Here is a 24755-nt window from a genome sequence, read left to right as displayed (position 1 = left end):
TAATCCGTTCCAAATGAACCATCGTTTGTTGAAACCATCGCATGTTGAGGGATCCCTGCAATGTAAAGTATAGGACAGTGGTCTACAACCTGCGGACCTCCAGATGTTGCAAAACTACAACTCCCAGCATGCCCGGACAGCCAACGGCTGTCCGGGCATGCTGGGAGTTGTAGTTTTGCAACATCTGGAGGTCCGCAGGTTGAAAACCACTGGTATTGGATGTTGTACTCACGTGTCCTCGCTGCTCCGGACCGTCACCGATGCCCTGGATGTCGCCCTGCATCGCTGTCGCTGTGTCCCCGACGCTCCGGGAAGGTCTCTGCTGCCTGGGAACGTTGCTCTCCGTCGCCGCCATCACGTCGCTCCGCATGCCGCTCCTATTGGATGACGGGACGGCGTGCGCGGCGACGTGATGACGACGAAGGAGAGCGCCGGCGATGCAGGGGATACAGAGGAGCATGCTATGGAGCCCCGAGGACAGGTGAGTGATCGTCAGCGGACCACACGGGGCACCGTAAACGGCTATCCGGTGGCAGCTGAAGCAGTCTGCGCTGCCGGATAGCCGTTTATGCGATGGCCCCGACATAAAAATTTTTGTATGTTGATGCTGCCTTCAACATGCGATGGCCTCTGAGAGGCCATCGTATGTTGAAATGATCGTATGTCGGGGCCATCGTAGGTCGGGGGGTCACTGTACATGCATACTCACACTGTCTGACTCCTCTGTTGGCAGATTATCTCCCAAGGATAGCAGGATTGGGTAGTTGAAATTCAATATGCACGATCCTTCTCTGCTGATGGGGAAAGTCGAGAGGTCTTCATAAACCTTTTTTAGTTGGAAGGTTTGACTTATTTAATGTATATTGCCATCTTTTGGCTCTGTTCATTTACATTGCAATTGCCATAATTCATTTATGTTTTTTTGGTATTTGCTGGAGGCTCTCGGGCATGATCGGAGTTGTTGTTTTCTCAACCGCTGTGGAACCCAGGTTAGACAACACTGGCATAAAATTTAATTCAGCAGACGAACACCTGACATTAGGAGATTTAGCCTACAGCAGATAGTGGGGGTGGTTTAGGATGTAGGGTGTAGTACCTGATATATAACACTTGATGGTGCTGTGAGTCCTGTAAACTTTTCATGACTCCTCTCTCTCTCCCTTTCTCCCATAAGCTGTTCCAGACACATCTGACGATACAGGGGCGCAGAAGCAGCCGGCAGGGGAGATTATTAGTAAGAATAATATTTTCTTTATTTTAAAACGTTATCCTGAACTAAGAAAAAAATGCTTTCTCCCTCAGACAGGCGAATATCAAGACGTAATATAGTATACATGCAAGATCTGCCAGTGAGAAAGTTAATGTAAATTGTGGTTACAATTTTTGTGTGAAGTTTCGATAGTATCTCTGCTTATTGTCAGGGGATGAAAAACTTTTTCCTGATCTAGGCCTGCATAGGTGTAAGTAGATCCATATCTAAGACCCCCTTAGCTGCTGTAGGGGTTGTTTAGCGTCAGGGACCAAATCAAGTACAGGAACACTATGATGTGTCTAGCACCACTATGTGGGTTCTACTTTATGCTGTGATATAGGACACTCCTCTCAAGTAAAAGCGATCATGCTACTATTTGCACTGCTTAAGTGTAAAGAACTCTATGGGTTTTTGCAAGGGGCCTGTAAATTCTTAGTTATACCCCTGTAGCGAAGGGCTTGTTTCATTATATCAGTGTACAATTCTCTGTAAGCTTAAAGGAGTAGTCCAGTGGGACCCAGTGGTGAACAACTTATCCCCTATCCTAAGGATAGGGGATAATTTGAGATCGCGGGGGGTCCGACCACTGGGGCCCCCTGCGATCTCCTGTACGGAGCCCCGACAGCCCGCGGGAAGGGGGCGTGTCGACCTCCACATGAAGCGGCGGCCGACACGCCCCCTCAATACAGCTCTATGGCAGAGCCGGAGCGCTGCCTTCGGCAATCTCCGGCTCTGCCATAGAGATGTATTGAGGGGGCGTGTCGGCCGCCGCTTCGTGCGGAGGTCGACACCCACTATCTGGCCGGAGAGCCGGGGCCCCGTACAGAGAGATCGCAGTGGGCCCCAGCGGTCGGACCCCCCCGCGATCTCAAACTTATACCCTATCCTTAGGATAGGGGGATGAGATTTTCACCACTGGACTACCCCTTTAATAAAGTTACAGCTACAGATATATTTATCCTGTCCTGGATAGGCTAATAGCACTTATGTACAAACATTACTTTTACGATCACACCCTGCCGGTCCAGCTGAGACACTGTAGAGAGTGTAAAAGTGCAAGGGTTAATGCCACCAGAGCACTGGGTCTCTGTTACTAGTTCTAGCAAGTCACTTATTTACCCTTTGATAAACGTGTTTCACCAGATCTTCCTTTAGGAAGGTGAGGTCATGTTTAGAGATCAAAGACCAGAGCTTAATTAAACATTTCATATAAAAAGAAAATGTGTATGACTAAGGTCCAGTTTTAGGACCGAAACGCGTCACCTTGTCATGTTCTCCTCGTCTTTTTGGCTTTTATTGGAATAAAACATCCTGTTCCTTGATATTCGCGCTGGACATTTTGCTTTTGTTTGTCGGTTCCAGTCGGTGTTGCCCACGCCGGTCCTGGCGCGACGGGCTGAGGGAGTGAGCTGGACTATATACTTCTTTGCTTGCAAAAATAAAAGGTATCACAGTGCTATGTACAAGAATACAGAAATAAATGACAGGTTACAAAAAGATAAGCAGGAGTGCAACAAGACAATTCAGGAAACTAAAATGGGATAAACACAAGAAAGTCCTGACATATGATTATTGGTGCATAGAAGTCCTTGTGAGATATCCTTGATGGTATAGTTTCCAAGATGTCGCCAAGTTTGTAACAAAGAAATGCTCTTAGCATCAATATGATATAGCTGAATCCAAGGGTAAAACCTCTCCCTCCTCCCCCTACCTTTCCTGGATTGGTCAAGTGGGGGTTGGACCATCATGGTTATCCAGCATTGAGGGCTAGGTGACTGACCCCCAAATCACCTCAAAAGCCTCCACTGCATGACCGGTCAGGTCTGGGATTCTTATCTCATCCTTAGTTATTATGACCTGAGCTTATTGTTGGTGGTATCCTGGGTCCTGATCCAGGGTACCTTGTCACATCATCAGGTTATAATACAGGCTCCAATAAAACTGTACTATACACAAATATACATAGCCACTTAAAATACCTAAGGATTGATTCCACACTTAGGCCTTGGGCCTGAGAATTACTTTGAATGTTTCCAATAGTCAGGCATGACTTACATTTGTCCCCTACAACCAATCTAGTCCTTTCCTATAGTAAACCTGCAAGTCATTATGCAGAGTAATAGTAGGTTGTATGCTGGTAATGCACAGACAGTACAGCAAGTGACAGTACTCTATCTTCCTCCCCAGCCTGTGATTGTAACGTAGCTGGAACTGAAGGAAATGCATGTCGCCGAGACTCATCTACTGGCACCTGTATTTGCAAATACAACTTCCATGGAGAGGCTTGTGACACGTGTGCCCCTGGCTACTATGGTGCCACCTGCCAAGGTGAGTCTGCTAATACAGTGCTAGCAACTTAATAACAGTGCAGATGCTACAAACCCTCTGCTAAGTATATATGAGAAGTACCAGATGACTACAGCCTCCCCCATACTCTGCTTTGCTGTCCCCCTCCTTATTTCCTGTCTTTTTGTCTTTTCCATTATGTTTCTTCCTCTGACCTTTACTCCTGTGACCCACAGAGTGTCAGTGCTCTGGCCCCGGCGTGTATGATGGCAGCTGCGATAAGGACAGCGGACTGTGTTTGTGTCGGGTTGGATTCGAGGGAACGTTCTGTGATAGATGTGCTCCGGGCTATTTCAACTATCCCCTGTGCCAATGTGAGTCCATTGTTTATCTGTTCTCAGCATTTTCTATGAAGAGTCTCAAGTGGTTTGGGGACTTCTAATGTCCTACATTTACACTGGGGTGAATGACCAGGACACTACATACTTCCTGCTTTGCTTTACAGTCCCATTTATTAACGTAATCCTGACTTTGTGTTTTTGGGGTGCGGGTAACATCCAGTAGTGAATGAGCAAAGTCTAAATGCTGCAAAACCTCACAGTAACTAGTCCCTGCAATGATTATATGTTTCCATTTTGTCTTTTGCCAGTGTGTGGGTGCAGCCCTGTAGGCACTTTACCCGAAGGCTGTGATGAGAGGGGGCGCTGTTACTGTAAGCCAGAATATGATGGTCCGAGATGTGAGCAGTGCTCAGTGGGATATCACTCCTACCCCTACTGCCAAGGTATGAGAGAGGGTTTCAGATTCCTCTTCTAGATCAGCTCTTTGCTTCTTTGCTTCTTCTAGATCAGCTTTTCAGAGATACTGACACTGAACCAGTAGGGGATGCTAAGGGCTGTAAGCTCAAAGAAGCAGATTTCCTGCTTTCTCGTGGCAGAAACCATTTCCATTTTTGTGCAAAATTGAGCGGCAATATTCCTAAAGACTATTTTTAGATGTAACGTGGTAAGGGGGATTCCACATGCATAACATTTATCAAAGACCAGCCTTTTAATGAAAACAATTCAAGTTTTATTGTATGTGCAACACAGAAGAAGATCTTAGGATACAGTATTATGTATCAGGTACAAATCTTAAAAATCTGCATTTTTATGTTGATCCTAAAGGGGTTATCCAGCCTGTAACAACTGATGGCCTATTTCCCAGGTTTGAGATTGCCATGGTCTCACTCCTGTTACCCCCATCAGCCAGCTGTATTAAAGAGACTGCAGCCCTTTCCTCTTTATTGTCTACTTACCCTTGCATTCATTGTGCTTTTAGTAGTACCAATGCAATTAACTGCAGCATTGTTTCTTTCACCTGAATGGGACAACACTGCAATTTCTTGCTCTGCTTCTACTAATATACTTCCGATACAGATCTCTCTGATACGGATAGATCCCGGAGCAGAACAGAGAGGGGACGAGGGCAGCCTAGAGGGCGTAGACCAAGGCGTGGCTATAGGTCTTGTAATACATTGAACAGGTCACCCTCCTACAACTACCTTGCACAAACCCAAGAAGTATGGGGAAGGGGCAATCGGGGTACATACCCCCCTCTGGCTCAGCATCCTCCTCTTATCAGTCTGTGCTGGGCAATCAACTCCCCCCTTTTTTAGGGGAGGGTCCCAAGGACCAAAACCAACTCCGCCAATGCCCGGAAAGGGGGAGATACCCGGCATAGCTGATAATAACTGCTACCAAGTTATTAATCTGTCCCAACACTCTCTTACGCAGCATCAACTGGATGTCCTTAGTAGGGGGTTATCTTTTGTACCTACCACCCATTATGACCTCTTTATATGGACCAAGGACATTAACTTGTTCTCGTGTAAGTTAAGATGGCACAAATTGTTTAAAATGCTCGAAAGAAGAGTACAAAGAGAGGAAGGCATCTCAGAAACTGAACGCAGAGCCATTAACAACCTAGTGTCCTTACTGGACAAGAATGAGAGTAGTGAAGGACAAGGCCCATATACTGACTGCAAGCTCAAAAGTCTTACTATGCCACCGGTGGGAGATATTTCTGTGATAGAAGTTTTCACAGATTTGGTCTCTAGGGATCTGAGGTCCTTGTCTGCTTCCCCTATAGCCACTCATCATAATTTGTCACATCAAGAATGTGTGGCGATATCAGAACTAGAAAGGGATGAAGATCCCATAATTAAGCCCTCAGACAAGGGGGGCAATGTGGTCCTCTTTGACCGAGTGTCATATCTAAAGATGTGCTATTGTCTATTAGATGACCGTACCACATATGAAATTTTACCCGGTAAGCCTACTTCAAGATACTGTGAGGAATTGAGAGAAATTCTGGTTGCAGCTAGAAATGAGAATTTCTTTTGCCTGAGACTCCCACTGTACCGGCATTCTACGCACTGCCCAAAGTTCATAAAGGTACTTCCCCCCCCCCTTAAAGGTAGACCCATTGTGTTGGGCATTGGGAGTCTTGGGCAGAATGTTGGTATTTACCTAGATAAGGTCTGAGAGGCTTTGTACTATCTCTCTCATCATAAACGCGAGATATGTTAGACTTATGGAGGAAGTTGGAAGGACTAACAGTGGATGGCGACACTTTACTGGCCTCTATAGATGTGGAGGCACTTTACTCTTCCATCCCCACAGTGTCGGTATTGGTGCAGTCTCCCGCTATTTATCATCTCAAGGCATTCATCATCAAGCCCACAGCCAATTTGTCATCAAACTCCTCCATTACATCCTCTTCATCTTTAACGGGCGATACTTCCACCAGCTCAGGGGTACCGCGATGGGGAGTCTGTGTGCCCCATTGTACGCAAACCTTACCCTGGGCTGGTGGGAGGCTACTACCGCTTTTGTGGGTGAGAGAGGAACTGTATGAAAATGCAATATTTTGGTCGCGATTTATTGATGACATCTTTGTGCTGTGGGCAGGCCCTAAGGGGGACTTCATTAAATTTATACAGTCCCTGAATCATAATGACATAGGACTAGGGTTTACATTTGAAATACACACGGACACCCTGGCATTCCTGGATGTCAGTATCACAAAAAATGAACAGGGAGGGCATAATACCACAGTCTTTAGGAAAAGTACATCAACAAACAGCCTCCTGAGGTGGGAAAGCTGCCATGGCATAGCGGGTCGGGCCTGGCCTCTAACAACGGCCGGGGCCCGTGGCTAATAGCGAGCGGCAATGATCGCGGTGCCACACGCTATTAACCCTTTAGACGTGGCGTTCAAAGTTGAACGCCACATCTAAAGTGAAAGTAAATCACTGCCGGTTAGCTCAGGGGGCTGTTCGGGATCGCCACAGCGAAATCACGGCATCACGAACAGCTGTGGGACACGAGGAGGGTCTCCTACCTTGCCTCCTGGTGTCCGATCGCCGAATGACTGCTCAGTGCCTGAGATCCAGGCATGAGCAGTCAAGCGGCAGAATCATTGATCACTGGTTTCCTATGAGAAACCAGTGATCAATGTAAAAGATCAGTGTGTGCAGTGTTATAGCCCCCTATGGGAGCTATAACACTGCAAAAAAAAAGTGGAAAAAAAAAGTGAATAAAGATCATTTAACCCCTCCCCTAATAAAAGTTTTTCCCATTTAAAAAAAAAACAAAAAAAACTGTGTATATAAAAATAAACATATGTGGTATCGCCGCGTGCGGAAGTGTCCGAATTGTAAAAATATATCATGAGTTAAACCGCACAGTCAATGGCGTACGTGCAAAAAAATTCCAAAGTCCAAAATAGTGTATTTTTGGTCACTTTTTACATCATGAAAAAATGAATAAAAAGCGATCAACAAGTCCAATCAATAGAAAACTGGTACCACTAAAAACTTCAGATCACGGCGCAAAAAAATTAGCCCTCATTCTGCCCCATATGCAGAAAAATAAAAAAGTTATAGGGGTCAGAAAATGACAATTTTAAACATATAAATTTTCCTGCATGTAGTTATGATTTTTTTCAGAAGTACGACAAAATCGAACCTATAAAAGTAGGGTATCATTTTAATCGTATGAACCTACAGAATAAAGAGTGTGTAATTTTTACCGAAAAATCTACGGCATAGAAACAGAATCCCCCAAAAGGCATGACGACACAAGGGGGCATGACCTTATGTCACGTCCCCAGTCCGCAAACAAAGAGCTTTCCGAGACTGGAGATGCAGTCCGCATAGAATGCGGGTGCTGCACGGAGATCGCAATCAGATATTTGTTGAAAAGTTGAAATTTGTGACTTTTGTACACCAGACAACTGGCAGATATGGTTTGATAATTAATATGTGGAGAAGAATGTTATGTATGTACTTTGTTAATCTGATGTATCGGTTTAGAGACAGGTTTCTTTTTTTTATTTCATTTTTTGCTCTTAGTTTGTTCTTGTGATCATCGAGGGGCATTGGACAATAACTGCACTCTGACAGGACACTGCCAGTGCCACCCCAGTTTTACAGGACTCACCTGCAACCAGTGTGCCCCTGCATACTATGGGTTCCCTGCCTGTACACGTGAGTATTCATTGCACATAGCATCGGCCAATAGAGTGAGAACATGGTATTTCCAGTTCTAAGGGTGTATCAGACCAAAGGGTGTACAACCATTCTGGGTCTGAGGGTTCATATTGTCTTATTTGAACTCAAGGGACCACAATAAAAATTTTATCCTCAAAGTGTTATGACAGCCATAACATTTTTTTCTCATTTACTTTCGTAATGTTTTTGGCGAGATGAGTTGTATTATGATTAAAAAAAAAACATGGAGAAAAAAAACACAGCCGCACATCCACAATTTGTATTTTGATCTACTTGCTTCTCTGCATAAGTTCAAATACTAACAGGTTGTTAGTATACATGTTGATCAAAAAGTACAAGTCCACTCGCCACGTCAAGACCACCTATTTAGAGTGGGTCCCTAACCCAACATTGGCGTGGCGGCGGCCACAACCACCGCGACACCATGCCCACAGGGGGAGCGACCCAGTGGCCAGGCAGCCCCACTGCTGCTCGACCAATCCCCTGGCTCCGGGCCACCCCACCCCACAGACAAAGCATCAAAATACATATGGGTTTCCTCCTAACATTCTCTTAGCCCTTTGGCAGGGAGCACATGGTAGGTGTTCACACTGGCGTGGTGATCTGCGGTGATCATTGTCACCGTGATGCTTTGTCTGTGGGGTGAAGAGGCCTGGAGCCAGGGGCTTGGTTGGGCAGCAGTAGGGCTGCCTGGCCACTGCGTCGCTCCCCTTGTGGGCATGGTGTCGCGGGGGTGGTGCTTGCTGCCCGGCACTGCGCCAGTGTTAGGTTAGGCACTTTAAATAAGTAGTACTACTTAGTACTTTTTGATCAAAACGTATGCTAACAACCTGTTGGTTTTTGAATTTATGCTGAGAACCAAGTAGATCACAATACAAATTGTGGATGTGCGGCTATGTGTTTCTTTTTCTCTTTGTGTTTTAGTATTATGATTTAATACCACCATTTTTGGATACATATATCTTTCAATTTCATAATATGTTATTGGAGGGTAATGCAAAACAAACAAAAACAGTATAAAAAGCAATTTATTTTCTTTTTTATTTAACTTACAGGGTTTGGCACTGGATGGAAGGGAGCCCCCGTATTTTTGTTTTGATCACTGTTAACAGAAGCATTTAAGGGGCTAAATTGTTATCTTTGATCTCAGTTGTTGTTGTGGAAGGCTGACTTTTAGAGTATCACATAGGCAATGAAAGAAAAGTACTAATGTCCTTTTCTCATGTAGGGTAGACTCAGCATCAGGTTGCTCAGCCCAGACAGCCCACTCCAGCCCTTTTATTTCCATGATGGAGTGAGTAGTTCTAGGTTTGCTGTACATTGTTGTCCTTTCTGTCTCTTCTTTATACAGCTTGCCATTGCTCCAGAGAGGGCTCTGTCCATAGCATGTGTGACCCACAGAGCGGACAGTGCAGGTGTCGCCTTGGAGTTACCGGACTAAGATGTGACACCTGTTCCAGTGGAACATATGGATTTCCAAACTGTGAAGGTAATAAAGGGCTTGTCTACAGTTACCATCTCTAGGATAGACTTAAAGAAGAACTCCAGAATAGAAAAATTGTCCTCCATACTCCTGGAGCAGGTACCAGCTGGAAATTGTCACACTGCCGCTCAGCCTATCGCCGGCCGAGTCGGGACTTCGCTGCAGCCGGTGATTGGCTGAGTGCAGTATGACTCGTCGACCACCGGCAACCAGGAAGAGGATCGCAGCGGAGACTGGAGTGGGATACCGGAGGCACGGGCAAGCGAAGGAAGGTATGTATCTATTTATTTTTTTACTGACGGCAGTATGGAGGACAATTTTTCTATTCTGGAGTTCTCCTATAAAGGGGTACTTATCAGCTGCTGTATGCTCCACAGGAAGTTCATTTCTTTTTTAATTTATTTTCTGTCGGACCACAGTGCTCTCTGCTGACACCTCTGTCCATGTCAGGAACTGTCCAGAGCAGGAAAGGTTTGCTATGGGAATTTGTTTCTACTCTGGAGAGTTCCTGACATGGACAGAGATGTCAGCAGAGAGCACTGTGGTCAGACTGAAAAGAAATTCAAAAAGAAAATAACTTCCTCTGTAGCATATAGCAGTTGATAAGTACTGGAAGGATTAAGATTTTTATATAAATTTACAAATCTGTTTTACTTTCTGGCACCAGTTGATAAAAAATTTTTTTCCCACTGGAGTAGCTCTAAAAAGCAACACTCCTGGCAAATACATTGTGTCACATTTACTAATGCTGTTGAACATTTAGACAAGACTAGCCTAGATCTGGCATGACACATGGATTCTCTCTTCAGAGAGGAAATATTTCAGGCATTATAGTTCTTTTTTATTTTTCTTTCAGTGGGACCCTGTAATCCAGCTGGATCTAGCTCTGTCAGCATTGATTCTCCAGAGGTAAAGTTAAGTTTAGGTGTAAGTTCTTTTGATATTCCTTTAACCCCTTAATGACCACGGACGTAAATATACATCCTGGTTTGGCGGTACTTTGCGCACCAGGATGTACATTTACGTCCTGTGTATGACTGCTCGCATCGGAACAGTGCTCGCATCATACATGGCAGGTTCCGGCTGCTAGCAGCAGCTGGGGACCCGACGGTAATGGCCGACATACGCGATTGCGTGGATGTCCGCCATTAACCCCTCAGATGCCGTGATCAGTTCAGATCACGGCATCTGCGGCAATGTGCATGTTAAAATAGATGAGCGGATCGTCTGCAGCGCTGCCGTGGAGATCCGATCATCTGTAATGACGGACTGAGGTCCCCTCACCTGCCTCCGCCCGTCTCCGGCGTCTTCTGCTCTGGTCTGAGATCAAGCAGACCAGAGAAGAAGATAGCCGATAATACTGATCAGTGCTATGCTCTATGCTTAGCACTGAAATGTATTAGCAATCAAATGATTGCTATAGATAGTCCGCTACGGGGACATAAAAAGTGTAAAAAAAAAAAGTTGAAAAATGTAAAAATAAAAAGTGAAAAGTCCCCTCCCCCAATATAGATGGAAATTGTCTGTTTTTCCCATTTTACCCCCAAAAAGCTTCTTTTTTTTTTTTTATAAACATATTTGGTATCGCCGTGTGCGTAAATGTCCAAGCTATCAAAATAATGTTATTGATCCCGTACGGTGAATGGCGTAAATGTAAATAATAATAAAAATTCCAAAAATGCTGCTTTTTTTTGTCACACTTTACTCCCAAAAATTTTTTATAAAAAATGATCTAAAAGTTTTATATATGCAAATGTGGTATCGATAAAAAGTACAGATGACGGCACAAAAAATGAGCACTCATACCGCCCTATATACCGAAAAATGAAAAAGTTATAGGGGATCAAAATAGGGCAATTTTAGATTACTGATTTTGTACAAAAAGTTTTAGATTTTTTTTAAGCGGTACAAAAATATAAAAGTATCTAGCCATGGGTATCATTTTAATCGTATTGACCCACAGAATAAAGAACATATCATTTTTACCGTAATGTGTAGAGTGTGAAAACAAAACCCTCCAAAATGTGTAAAATTGTGGTTTTCATTAAAATTTCCTCCCTAAAAAAATTATTTTTTGGGTTCGCCGTACATTTTATGGTAAAATGAGAGGTTTCATTACAAATTACAATCACGCAAAAAACAAGCCCTTGTATGGGTCTGTAGATAGAAATATAAAAAGAGTTATGGATTTTAGAAGGCGAGGAGGAAAAACAGAAAACGCAAATATAAAATTGGCCTGGTCCTTAAGGTTAAAATGGGCTTGGTCCTTAAAGGAGTAGTCCAGTGGTGACCCAGTGGTGAACAACTTATCCCCTATCCTAAGGATAGGGGATAAGTTGCAGATCGCGGGGGGTCCGACCGCTGGGGCCCCCTGCGATCTCCTGTATGGAGCCCCGACAGCCCGCGGGAAGGGGGCGTGCCGACCTCCGCATGAAGCGGCGGCCGACACGCCCCCTCAATACAACTCTATGGCAGAGCCGAAGCGCTGCCTTCGGCAATCTCCGGCTCTGCCATTGAGATGTATTGAGGGGGCGTGTCGGCCGCCGCTTCGTGCGGGGGTCGACACCCGCTATCTGTCCGGAGAGCCGGGGCCCCGTACAGAGAGATCGCAGGGGGCCCCAGCGGTCGGACCCCCCGCGATCTCAAACTTATCCCCTATCCTTAGGATAGGGGATACGTTTTTCACCACTGGACTACCCCTTTAAGGGGTTAAAATAGCCTATACAGATACTATGAACCCTAACCATCAGCTGTAATCTATGGGGGATCTCCGCAGTAGGTGTCTAAATTTTCTGCAGGCAAAAACAAGAATTAAAATCCTTGACCCCTATAATCCAGGTTCACGCTGCATCATTTTAGAAAAATTGCTACATTTGTTCTTCCCCTAAAATAAAAAAAATAAAAAATCGCTGTGAAGTTTATTCAATATATTTAGCGGTTTTTAAATTAGATCTGTATTTGAGAAATAGGTTACTGCACAAATGAACAGATTTACAGCTCCCTACATTTACTGAAGATCAGAGCATCAATTCTGTATTGCTCGTATCTGTTTCTGGTTGCCAACTGATGTTGTCAGTATTACTGCTTCTGGAAACTACCGTATATACTTGAGTATAAGCCGACCCGAATATAAGCCGAGGCCCCTAATTTCACCCCAAAAACCAAGGAAAAGTTATTGACTCGACTATAAGCCTAGGGTGGGAAATACATCATCCCCCCCATGTTATCATCCCCCCCCCCTTCATCATCACCGCCTGTCAATCCCATCATCAGTGGTCTTCAACCTGCGGACCTCCAGATGTTGCAAAACTACAACTCACAGCATGCTCGGACAGCCATCGGCTGTCCGGGTATGCTGGGAGTGTCAGTTCTGAAACCTCTGGAGGTCTGCAGGTTGAAGACCACTGCGGCCTTCGTCATCATCCAGACCCTCCTTTCGTTTTCTACTTACCTCCCCTCGGTGGGAAGGAAGGGTGTGCTGGTCCGGGCCATCTATGCTGCAGGGACCGTCCGGTGGGGAGGGTTAGTCGTTCCGTCCTGTCCATTTTCACAATGAGGCCCTCTTCTCCGCTCTGGGCCCAGCCCCTGCCTAGTGACGCGCACGGACGTCCCTGTGCATCATCGTCAAGGCAACGTCACTAGGCCGGGCCCAGAGCGGAGAAGAGGCCCTCCCTGTGAAAATGGACAGGCCGGAACGACTAACCCTCCCCACCGGACGGTCCCTGCAGCATAGATGGCCCGGAACAGCTCACCCTTCCTTCCCACCAAGGGGAGGTGAGTAGAGATTTAAAGGGGGGTCTTCAACCTGCGGACCTCCAGAGGTTTCAAAACTGCAACTCCCAGCATGCCGGGAGTTGTAGTTTTGCAACATCTGGAGGTCCGCAGGTTGAAGACCACTGAGAAGGGATTGATAGGTGGAGAGTTCACTCGAGTATGAGCCTAGGGGGGGGCGTTTTCAGCACGAAATATCGTGCTGAAAAACTCGGCTTATACTTGAGTATATACGGTAAGTGTGACTTTATATGCAACTTTACAAGCAGTGTCTATCTAGAGAAAAGTCATATGAAACTTCACTAAATAGGGCTCTTAAGAATTGTTTTCTTCTTTTTGGAAGAAGGGAGTTAATGGCCCTTGAAGTAGGTACTGTCGGTCTAATAAGATGGTTCTCACCATCCTGTAGACATTGGGAATAGGAAGTAAAGGCCTCATTAGTTGAACTTGCTGAGAAGCTGAGACCATGCTGAGCTTGCATTAGTGTAGTGGTGACGTGTGAGTGAAGACATGAGGGGTAGAATCGGAGCGGGGTCCCGCAGCAGGGTCACAGCTGTTTTCCTGGAGCAAGCATTTGGAATGCACTCAGTCTCTGGCATCAAATGACAAGTGTCATTGAGCAGAGCAGGAGATCTTATGGGCAGTGATGGTGATGATTTAAGCATTGCTGGCAGCCAAAGGGTTACCAGTCAGGCACTGGTCCTTTAAAGGTGTGGGGAGGGCAAAGCTGGGCCATGGGAGGAGTGCAGGGGGCTCGAGGGTAGAGTGCCTGTTAACTCTCTTCTAATACAAGTATGCTCATTCCCATATGGACTAGTATGTGGAGCCCCCTATGGATCTTTCATAGCCTCATTCTGTTTTCTTGTATCCTCCAGGGCTCCTGTGAATGCAAGGAAAATGTGGAGGGCACAGCCTGCGACAAGTGTAAACCCTTATACTGGGACCTCTCCTCCGAGCACCCCAATGGCTGCAAACGTAAGAATCCTGTCCCCATTGTTATCTCAAACCTGATAATACATAACTGTATAGACTCAGACTGACTATCTCTCTGTAGGATGCGATTGCGGCTCCGGGACAATAAATGGAGTTGGAGAGTGTCGGCAGGTAGGAAAATGATTTAACTATTTATCTGCCTCTGATAGCATGTGCTGTACACCAGGAATTATATATTTTTTTGTAGCTTTACACGCATTTTTTTTCTAGGGGGGAAATAAAAAATGATACTTACAGAGCAACAGAATAGCCCTACCTGTTGGTCACATTACTTAGAACGTTAGAGAAGGTTTTAGAATATAGTTTTGGAGTAGAATTTCTTAAACATATGAATGGAAACATGCTTTTCCGTTCGACTAACTTCGTCCTGCTCACATGGCTGCAGGAGCCATACACTGCAACAAGCCTTGACCCTCTGTCTGCAGAATGCTGTACGGCAGTGGTCTTCAACCTGCGGACCTCCAGATGTTGCAAAACTACAACTCCCAGCAAGCCCGGACAGCCGATGGCTGTCCGGGCATGCTGGGAATTGTAGTTTTGCAACATCTGGAGGTCCGCAGGTTGAAGACCACTGGTGAAGGGATTGACAGGCGGTGATGATAAAGGGGGGATCATGACGAAGGCCGCAGTGGTCTTCAACCTGCGGACCTCCAGATGTTGCAAAACTACAACTCCCAGCATGCCTGGACAGCCGATGGCTGTCCAGGCATGCTGGGAGTTGTAGTTTTGCAACATCTGGAGGTCCGCAGGTTGAAGACCACTGCTGTACGGTCAGTATAGTAAGTAGGTTGTGATAGGTTGTCCTCTATAAAGCATCATGGGCCTTAATTCTTCATTGCCTGGACAACCTTATCACAAACAAATAAGGACCCTTTAATATTAAAGTATAGGGGTGGGAGTTATCAGGGTTATGGATGTGGCTGAACTATGTCCCATAGAGATGCTGAGGTTATTCGAGGTGATGGACAGACCATGATGCGTGTGTGTAATTTCAGATAGATGAAACTTATGAGGACTGCTGGGCTGACAGTAAAGGGGAAGTTATCCTGTCGATTTTCTCATATCCGTTACATTGGTGCCAGCTGAGATTGATTCATTGTGCCTGGCTGTCCAGCTTCTTTTTTTAAAGGGACAGTAAGGCTAGGTTCACACTACGGAATTTCCACCTGCAATTCCGCTTTGAAATTGCAGGCAGAAATTCCGCTTACTAAAATGTAGAGTGTAGTGAATGGTTTTTCCGTTCACAAATTCACACTTTGGAATTTGTGAAGCGGAATTTGTGAACGGAAAATCCGCTTGGAAATTTCCGCCTGAAGAATGGCGTTGCTCATTCTTCAGGCGGAAATACTCGCGGAACACATTGCAGTCTATTGGAGACTGCAGTGACCGCACTGATTGAGTCGGCGCTGGCCGCACTTGGAATCTCCTGGTGGAAATTTTCTTCACGGAGATTCCGTAGTGTGAACCTAGCCTTACAGTAACATTTTATGTCTCTTGTTGGGACAATGGGGTCTCACTTGTTCAAGGTATATGCAGGGGGTCAGTATTTCCTAGACCAAAGGCACCAAGGACAGGTACTCCACTAGCCTAGAGGCTTCTTCATTCTTAGGATCTGTTGGTCCTTTACTAACTAGTGTGTCATGGTGTGACCCAGCTACATGCTATCATGGATAACCCCTTTATATGAGCAGGACTTGATGTTATTTAGATTAGTTATGTGTTGACAGATCTGTTTGTTGTGGAGCTCATCAGTTATCTAAGTGAATAACACCTCAATGTTTGGTTCCCTGTTTGCTAGGTCACAGGCCAATGTTTCTGCAAAGCCAACATATGCAGTGGATCATGCAACAAGTGCAAGGATGGTTACTACAACCTAAAGCCTGACAGCTACTTTGGATGCCAGGGTAGGCTACAAGTCCTCTTTTAAGAAATCCTACCGCATCCTCGGGTTAATATAAAGAGCATAGTCATCTTTAGGTTTTGTTCAACCTGCAGCTCACTAACTATTGCAAAATTACAATATTACAAGTCATGGTTAAACACTCCATGTCTTGCAGTTTTCAGAGTATGATGGGACTTTAGTCTTGCAAGCACTGGAGAGCCATATTTTGGGGAACACTTTCAATCCTGCGCTGGGCAGCATGATGGGAGCTGTACTTTCTTAACTGTTTGATAGCCAACACTGCTTGTTTAATCTACTTACTGGGAGGAGCTTAGCCTGTGTCATTGTTGGCACCTGCATTGTAAGGAATTGAGCTGAAGTTAAAGGGGTATTCCGGGCAAAAACATTTTATCCCCTATCCAAAGGATCTCCCTGCAGCACCCGCATTCTATGCGGGGACTGCGTCTCTAGTTTTGGAAACCTCCGGGTTTCCGGGACTGGGGACGTGATGTCACATCACGCCCCCTCCCATAGACATGAATGGAGGGGGCGTGGCGTGTCGCCACGTCCCCAGTCCCGGAAACCCAGAGGTTTCCGAAACTGGAGAGCAAGCATAGAATGCTGCAGGGAGATCGCTGGGATTCTCAGCAGTGGGCCCCCCACGATCAGACATCTTATTCCCTATCCTTTGGATTGGGGATAAAATGTTTTTGCCCGGAATACCCCTTTAAGGATGAGAAGTGACAACTGTCCCAAGAAAAGTGGTTGTCACTTTTTTTTTTTTTTTTTTTGCTCTTTTGACTCTCTAAGCCTCTGCAAATCTCAAGTCCTGTTTCTCTCCTGGTGATGAATTCCCCACTAATTGGATATCTGGAAATTCCTCTTTAATTCTCTGCTAGGAGAGCGGATGCTTCCCCCGCATTCCACAGCTAAGACCCCTATAAATATCCTCACACTGCCTCCTCAGACCTAAGCTTGGCAGAATGAACTAACCAGGTGTTTACCCCCTGCAGGATGCCAGTGTGACATCGGAGGCTCGGTCGGTTTGGCATGTAACGCGAAGACTGGTGAATGCCAGTGTCGTGAGAATGTGCAAGGACCCCAGTGTAACCAGTGAGTTTCTTTCAGGAGCAGATAGCATCTAATATACCATATGAGTGTATTTAAAATACTGTATGAATGGCTGTAGGTGAAGGTTACCGTCTTGTCACTCGTTCTGCAGCAGCTGCCACCTCTAATTAAATTACAGTGAAATTGACCTCTGTTTGTACAGAAGAAAGTCAGCTGTAGCCATGACAGAGGACAAGAACAAACATTGGGCTTTGTATAAAAACTAGCACAGACCACAAATATCCTTAATGTTCTAGTCCTTTTTTAAGATCGCTGCTTGCTGTTGGAATTGAAACACATGGGACCTCTGGAAGGAAGTGTTTACATTCACTGACAGCAAGCAGATGTCTGGAAATGGGCGGGAATTGAAACAACGTATATTAGAAAGTTGCAGATTTTTTCTTTACACTGACAAAGAGGACCATGCAGTAATCGCATATGGATAGACTATAGAATATAAATCACTAGAGGTCCTACAGCTGGAACACTCCAGTAATCCTAGAAATGGAGCTATCGGAATGCACCATGTGATTGGAGTGGTAGTGTACTTGTGTAGCCACCAGAGTGTTCGGAAGGGGCATCTATGAACCTCCGCTCAGATTGCTGAGGGTCTTATTTGCAGCATAGGGGATAAATGCTGTTAATGGACTGAATCCTTTAAGATGCCTTACATGGAAGATAGCTCTTGGCTGAGCATGCTTACACAGAATTATACCCATTGCTTGCTAAGTGTCAGGGTTGAGAAAATAGACCTTTGGGTAAAGGCATCTTCTATAGGAGAATAAGTTAAAAAGGTGATCAGATCATAGTCCTGAAGGAATGAAAGGAGGACACCCCGGGAGCCAGGGACTTGCACAGACATTTGGGGGGGGCAGGGACGGATCTGGAAAAAAAAGGGCACTTCCCAGAATTATTCATATAAATGTCCACTTAATGATGCTAGACTGCCCAGCACTGTCCAGGGCACTTTTAGGTATAACGTCAAAAGGGCAGGGGCTCAAGCACCCTTTCTAGTCAACCTGTGCACGTCCCTGCCGGGAGCAACGGGGAAAGCTGCAGACTAGGGTGCTAAATGTAAGAGTCACAAACACAAGCAGAGTATGATTAAAGTTATAGATATTGGGCAACTTGAATATCGTAATTCCGCTACCAGATACCACAAATCTTCTTGGTTTTATTTCTCAGACCAGTCAACGGCTATTACTTTCCAGACCTGCATCATCTGAGGTTTGAAGTGGAGGATGGGCGAACAACAGATGGAAGACCGGTGCGCTTCGGATACAACCCTCTGGAGTTTGAAAACTTTAGTTGGAGAGGATACGCTCAAATGTCTCCATACCAGGTATTGTACATCATGGGTGTTATGGGAAAGTTCTGTTCATATGCATTCACTTTGATGCTGGATGTCATTGGAGATAGTCAGCAAGTTTGGCACCAGACGCACCCCTATAGTTTAGCTGAGAATATTGCAATATAACATATTGCATATTGTTATATTGTGTATATATAGCATTCGACTGATTATATTACATTCTCCTTATTTACAGCCAAAGGTCATATTGACCATCAACGTGACTTCCCCCGACCTCTTCCGTGTTGTGTTCAGATACGTGAATCGTGGTGTAGACAGTATCTATGGGAAGGTGTCACTCATTGAAGAGAAGAAGTTTAATGCTTGTGCCAATTGTAAGTATCCCCCGGCCAGTGACAAGTGCTACATACCACAGAGCAGACAGTCAGGCTCTGTTAGCTGCAGAATGTCTCATTAGACAAGGCAAAGGCATGGGAGTGCGGACACAGGATCGGCCACTAGTTCTAGTGACAAATGTGTTGGAAATGAAGCCGCTCAGATCTCCAATTGGATATATTTGTTCTGGAACATTATACATGGCTCATTTATCTCACTGCCTGTAACAGAGCTTTGTTGAGAAGATCATTTGAAAACTCTACTGATCACAAGACATCTGTGAAAACTTTATTACTTGTGATAAATCTAAAACATTCAGTATCTTTTCATATGGGGTATTGCATTAATAATAGTTCCCTTATATAAGTCTAATGTTGAATTAGATTCCTTCACATGTAATAGTGTTCTAATATTAGAGTGAGGAAGCCTTGGGAGTTCCCTAAAGTCTCTGTCAGTCAGTCCATAGCCATGGGAGGTTTTACAACCTATGTGTGCTATGCTATAGTTAGAATGGAGTTTTTCCTAAATGTCACCCTGTGCTCAATTGATGGTCACACTGAATAGCTTTCTGAATAGCTTTCTCCAGCAGGTCTAACAATAGAGGTAATTGAAGGACCCAACATGTCAACACACAACACAATCCATTGATTTTAATGGAAACTGTGCAGTGCTTCATTTCTCCTTTGGTGGCACTACATGCAAACTGTTTGCCTGCTGATGGATTCCTCCTAAATTATGGTACAATCACACTGCGGTCCTGCCCCTGTTAATCCTTTTCATTGGCATCCCACCGAAAATAGGATGTCGATGTATACTGTTAACAGGAGCAGCGGACCCTAATTACCTCTATTGCTGAACAGAGTCGCCTAGTGACTCCGGTTGGGATGTATCCGCTATGTTAAGTGGACTCATAAGGGGGGCTGCTGCGCTTTTAAAACAGTGCATACATTCCGAAAGGAGTCACTAGGTAACTCCATTCGGCCATAGATTGGGGTCCACTGCTCGCGTTAACAGTATACATCAGCATCCAGTTTTTGGCGGAATGCCAATGGATATGATAACCGGTGGCAGAAAAACAGTGTAATCATACCCTTAGAGCTGATTACTGATTCGTTAACTACTTGTTAAAGCAATAAACACAGCTGTTACCCTACTTTGTAGGTTCTGAACAGATCAAGCAGATCGTATTCCCTCCAAGCAAAGAGCCGGCCTTTGTCACCATTCCCCATGGAAGTTTTGGAGAACCCTTTGTCCTGAATCCAAACACGTGGTCTGTAGTCATTGAAGTGGAGGATGTTCTTCTGGTAAGACCCCAGCTTCCTCACATGTGGGCATCTGCGGTTCCTTGGGTTGAGTTCTGGCTCCTCATTCTGTTTCTTTATCTGTAGGATTATCTGGTCCTGCTTCCCAGTGCTTACTATGAGGCTCCGATTCTCCAGGTGAAAGTAACTGAGGCCTGCACCTATTCCCCCTCCCCAGAGCAGAGCAATCAAAAGTAAGAAAAACTATATGGTCAGGGTGCAGTCACATGTGCCGAATATGTTGTGTTTTACCAGAAATTGACAGGTAGCATGAATTTCAAACACTGTACAACCTGCATTGTCAAATTAAAGGGGTATTCCGGGCAAAAACGTATTTTCCCCTATCTAAAGGATAGGGGATAAGATGTCAGATCGCGGGGGGGGGGGGGGCCCTCTGCTGGGACCCCCCCCTCGCGCTCTCCCTACAGCACCCACATTCTATGCCAATCTGTGTTTCTAGTTTCGGAAACCTCCGGGTTTCCAGGACTGGGGATGTGATGTCAAGCCACGCCCCCTCCATTCATGTCTATGGGAGGGGGCGTGATGGCCATCACGCCCCCTCCCATAGACATGAATGGAGGGGGCGTGGTATTACGTCACTTGTCCAGTCCCGGAAACCCGGAGGTTTCAGAAACTAGAGGCACAGCCTGGCATACAATGCGGGTGCTGCAGGGAGATCGCGTGGGGGGGGGGCATTTCCCAGCAGCGGGCCCCCCACGATCAGACATCTTATACCCTATCCTTGGGATAGGGGATAAGATGTTTTTGCCTGGAATACCCCTTTAAAACTTAAAGATTGTGATACTTTTAGGTAAAATATGCTGTGAGGTCCTTTACTGGCTCTGAAGTGAGAATGTACCCTAACTTATTTGTAGTGCAGCAATATATAGGAATGTAGTGCACCAATATATAGGATTGCCAAGCAGAGATATGGCTGGTAGCTCGCATAGTCTGTTAAAAATAGGTGTAAATTTTTACTTTATAGAATCTGGATGATAGTACATCCATCCATTATGTGTTTCAGTTGTCTCTTGTACAAATATCTCTCTCTGGATAAATTTCCATCATCGGAAGGCACTGAAGGAATCTGCCGCATGGATAACAGCCTTCCCAGACCCTGTCAGACTGAGCAGATCACTCCCCGACATCCACCGCTAATTGGCTGCTATGGAAGTGATGTGAGTATTGTGACTTCTTTTTTTTACTTAGAGGCTGACCATAAACATCCGTCTTGGTCACTGACCTTTACACGTTCTTCTAGATTGACGTCTTGTTCCACCTGCCTGTCCCCAATCCGGGTTTGTATGCCATTGTTGTTGAATATGCCAATGAGGAGGAGCTTCAGACCACTAATGTGGCAGTGAACTCTCCCCAGATGCCTCCACAACAGGGAACCTTCACTTTCTATCCTTGCAAGTACAGGTCAGTCAACATTCGGGTTGTCTGTTTGTTTTTAGTAATAGCTCATGAGTTGACTCAGATCACTTGTGTTACAGTTTCCTTTGCCGTGGCGTGGCCTTGGACACTGAGAAAAAAGTGGCCTTTTTTGATCTCACCACTGAAGTCACCATTCGATTCTCAGCAGACAAGACACAACTGCACTTGGTTAGTCCTGTTTAGAAGGAAAGTTTTTCAATCTTGTGCCCCACCACATGTACACTGCATGCTGATCCTTGATCTGTTCCTTTTCCAGGGCAAGATCTTCTTAATCCCCGCTGATCGGTACACTTTGGAGTATATTGAGCCTAGAGTTCATTGCATTTCCGTTCATGGTTCATTCAACCCTAGCAGGTGCAGTCTGTTGGTCATATGTCAACTGTTACGTTTAATCCTTTTCCAGCTTTCTCATCTAATATCTCTGTCCACAGTGGTTCTTGCACTCCATCAAGATTTCATAAACCTTCTCAGTCTGTTGTGTTGACCGAGGGGAAAACTGGAACGGATACAACGAACAATGGGCAGCAGCTGCCATCCCTCCCTGCGCCATTGCCTCCAACAGCTGTAGATGCCACTAAGCTGATCCGGCTGCAGTCCCCAGAGGTGTGTGCTTTGTGTATGCATAAAATTCAGTGTAATAAAATTTGAGTAAGTCCTACTCTTTTCATTGGAGGCACAGTGAGTACCGTAGCTTGAATTTGTTTTGCCTGGTGTGAAATTTGTATCTCACCAGAGCAAACTCCAGGTGTATGTTGGCTCTTTGATAGCGACCTATATAACATGTTTACCTTATTATAGTTTATGGTTTACCACTACCACCACTTGCCCAGTTTTGCCTGGTGCTGATATAGGGCTTGAAACTTCTTCAGTCATCACATGCATGTATAGGACTACTGTCCTTTTATGCAGTAGGATGATCTTTGGGACCACTTAAACACCAGGGCTCTTTCCAGATTTTAAATATTGATGGCCTATACTAGGGTTAGGCCATTCATATCAGCTTAGTGGGGGGTCTTTGCAGCACCCCCACTGATCAACTGAATGAATCGGCTTAGCAGGCACAACTCTTTTAGTGGTCAACTCAGTCCTGTTCATGTAAAAGAGACAAAAGTGAAATACCAGGATCAGCCAATACCAGATGTCCCGAGCTTTGCCTGGTAAACAAAGAAGAAACTCTAGTACCTGCTGAGACTTTGCGGCTCCTTTAAAGAGCTGGTCGGACCCCAACAAGCTAATATTGATGGCTTATCCCAAGCCCTGGAAAACCCTTTTAAAGACTGCAATCCCTGCACACCCTATAACTTCTTTCCTGTACCAGAAATACCTAAAAGGGAACATGTCCCCAGTTTTATGCTGGCCAAACTGCAGACAGACATAAAACTTGTGCAGGGAGCACGATCCATATACAACATTTATTCTAAAATGGCCTGGAGTTTAGTTTAAAAATGTGGCTGGACTGGGAGAGACGTGTCACTCAGCACTTGCAGGATGGAAGGCAGCCTCCGGGACCACCCCAATGACTAGTTCCCTGGTTCCTGTTAGCTTTTTAAAACTATTATTTTTCTAAAACACTTGGGCATTTCAGAGTAAATCATAGTGTGTTGAGATTGGGCTCCCTGAACCAGTTTTAAAGGAAACCTGTCAGCAGTTTTAATGCTGCCCAAACCTGCAACATCATAAAACTGGTGACCGGTTCCATTTAATCTATGTATAAGCATCACGGCTGGTATACATGTAAGCTACTGTATACAGTGGTCCCTCAAGTTACAATATTAATTGGTTCCAGGACGGCCATTGTATGTTGAGACCATTGTATGTTGAGAGACCATAACTCTATGGAAACCTGGTAATTGGTTCTGAAGCCACCAAAATGTCATCCAAAAATTGGAAAAGGTGAGGATTAACCCCTTAAGGACTCAGCACATTTTGGCCTTAAGGACTCAGACAATTTAATTTTTACGTTTTCATTTTTTCCTCCTCGCCTTCTAAAAATCATAACTCTTTTATATTTTCATCCACAGACTAGTATGAGGGCTTGTTTTTTGCGCGACCAGTTGTCCTTTGTAATGACATCACTCATTATATCATAAAATGTATGGCGCAACCAAAAAACACTATTTTTGTGGGGAAATTAAAACGAAAAATGCAATTTTGCTAATTTTGGAAGGTTTCATTTTCACGCCGTACAATTTATGGTAAAAATGACGTGTGTTCTTTATTCTGAGGGTCAATACGATTAAAATGATACCCATTATTACATACTTTTATATTATTGTTGCGCTTAAAAAAAATCACAAACTTTTTAACCAAATTAGTACGTTTATAATCCCTTTATTTTGATGACCTATAACTTTTTTATTTTTCCGTATAAGCGGCGGTATGGGGGCTCATTTTTTGCGCCATGATCTGTACTTTTTTTTGATACCACATTTGCATATAAAAAACTTTTAATACATTCTTTATAATTTTTTTTTTAAATAAAATGTATTAAAAAAGTAGGAAGTTTGGACTTTTTTTTTTTTTCCGTTCACGCCGTTCACCGTACGGGATCATTAACATTTTATTTTAATAGTTCGGACATTTACGCACGCGGCGATACCAAATATGTCTATAAAAATTTTTTTTTACGGTTTTTGGGGGTAAAATTGGAAAAAACGGACGTTTTACTTTTTTATTGGGGGAGGGGATTTTTCACTTTTTTTTTTAACTTTTACTTTTACATTTTTTAACATTTTTTTTTACACTTGAATAGTCCCCATAGGGGACTATTCATAGCAATACCATGATTGCTAATACTGATCTGTTCTATGTATAGGACATAGAACAGATCAGTGTTTTCGGTCATCTTCTGCTCTGGTCTGCTCGATCACAGACCAGAGCAGGAGACGCCGGGAGCCGCACGGAGGCAGGAGAGGGGACCTCCGTGCGGCGTTATGAATGATCGGATCCCCGCAGCAGCGCTGCGGGCGATCCGATCATTCATTCAAATCGCGCACTG

General features: G+C 44.8%; 1 protein-coding gene across 4 annotated transcripts in view; it reads left to right on the top strand.

Annotated features, from left to right (window-relative positions):
• LAMA5 (laminin subunit alpha 5) overlaps positions 1 to 24755 on the top strand; it is a 145956-nt gene that overhangs the window by 70741 nt on the left and 50460 nt on the right. For all 4 annotated transcript variants that reach the window (XM_056547604.1, XM_056547605.1, XM_056547607.1 and 1 more), the window contains 20 exons: positions 1175 to 1234; positions 3440 to 3580; positions 3775 to 3912; positions 4188 to 4322; positions 7935 to 8069; positions 9445 to 9582; positions 10433 to 10485; positions 14223 to 14322; positions 14402 to 14451; positions 16139 to 16244; positions 17236 to 17335; positions 18518 to 18674; positions 18880 to 19018; positions 20181 to 20323; positions 20408 to 20514; positions 21345 to 21498; positions 21582 to 21742; positions 21817 to 21925; positions 22014 to 22111; positions 22189 to 22360. In XM_056547604.1, the coding sequence (XP_056403579.1) occupies positions 1175 to 1234; positions 3440 to 3580; positions 3775 to 3912; positions 4188 to 4322; positions 7935 to 8069; positions 9445 to 9582; positions 10433 to 10485; positions 14223 to 14322; positions 14402 to 14451; positions 16139 to 16244; positions 17236 to 17335; positions 18518 to 18674; positions 18880 to 19018; positions 20181 to 20323; positions 20408 to 20514; positions 21345 to 21498; positions 21582 to 21742; positions 21817 to 21925; positions 22014 to 22111; positions 22189 to 22360 (2396 nt within the window). The remainder of the gene's footprint in view (positions 1 to 1174; positions 1235 to 3439; positions 3581 to 3774; positions 3913 to 4187; positions 4323 to 7934; positions 8070 to 9444; positions 9583 to 10432; positions 10486 to 14222; positions 14323 to 14401; positions 14452 to 16138; positions 16245 to 17235; positions 17336 to 18517; positions 18675 to 18879; positions 19019 to 20180; positions 20324 to 20407; positions 20515 to 21344; positions 21499 to 21581; positions 21743 to 21816; positions 21926 to 22013; positions 22112 to 22188; positions 22361 to 24755) is intronic.

Source organism: Hyla sarda, chromosome 12 (genome assembly GCF_029499605.1).
Source record: "Hyla sarda isolate aHylSar1 chromosome 12, aHylSar1.hap1, whole genome shotgun sequence".
NCBI lineage: Eukaryota > Metazoa > Chordata > Amphibia > Anura > Hylidae > Hyla > Hyla sarda.
This window is presented reverse-complemented; position numbering and strand designations above follow the sequence as displayed.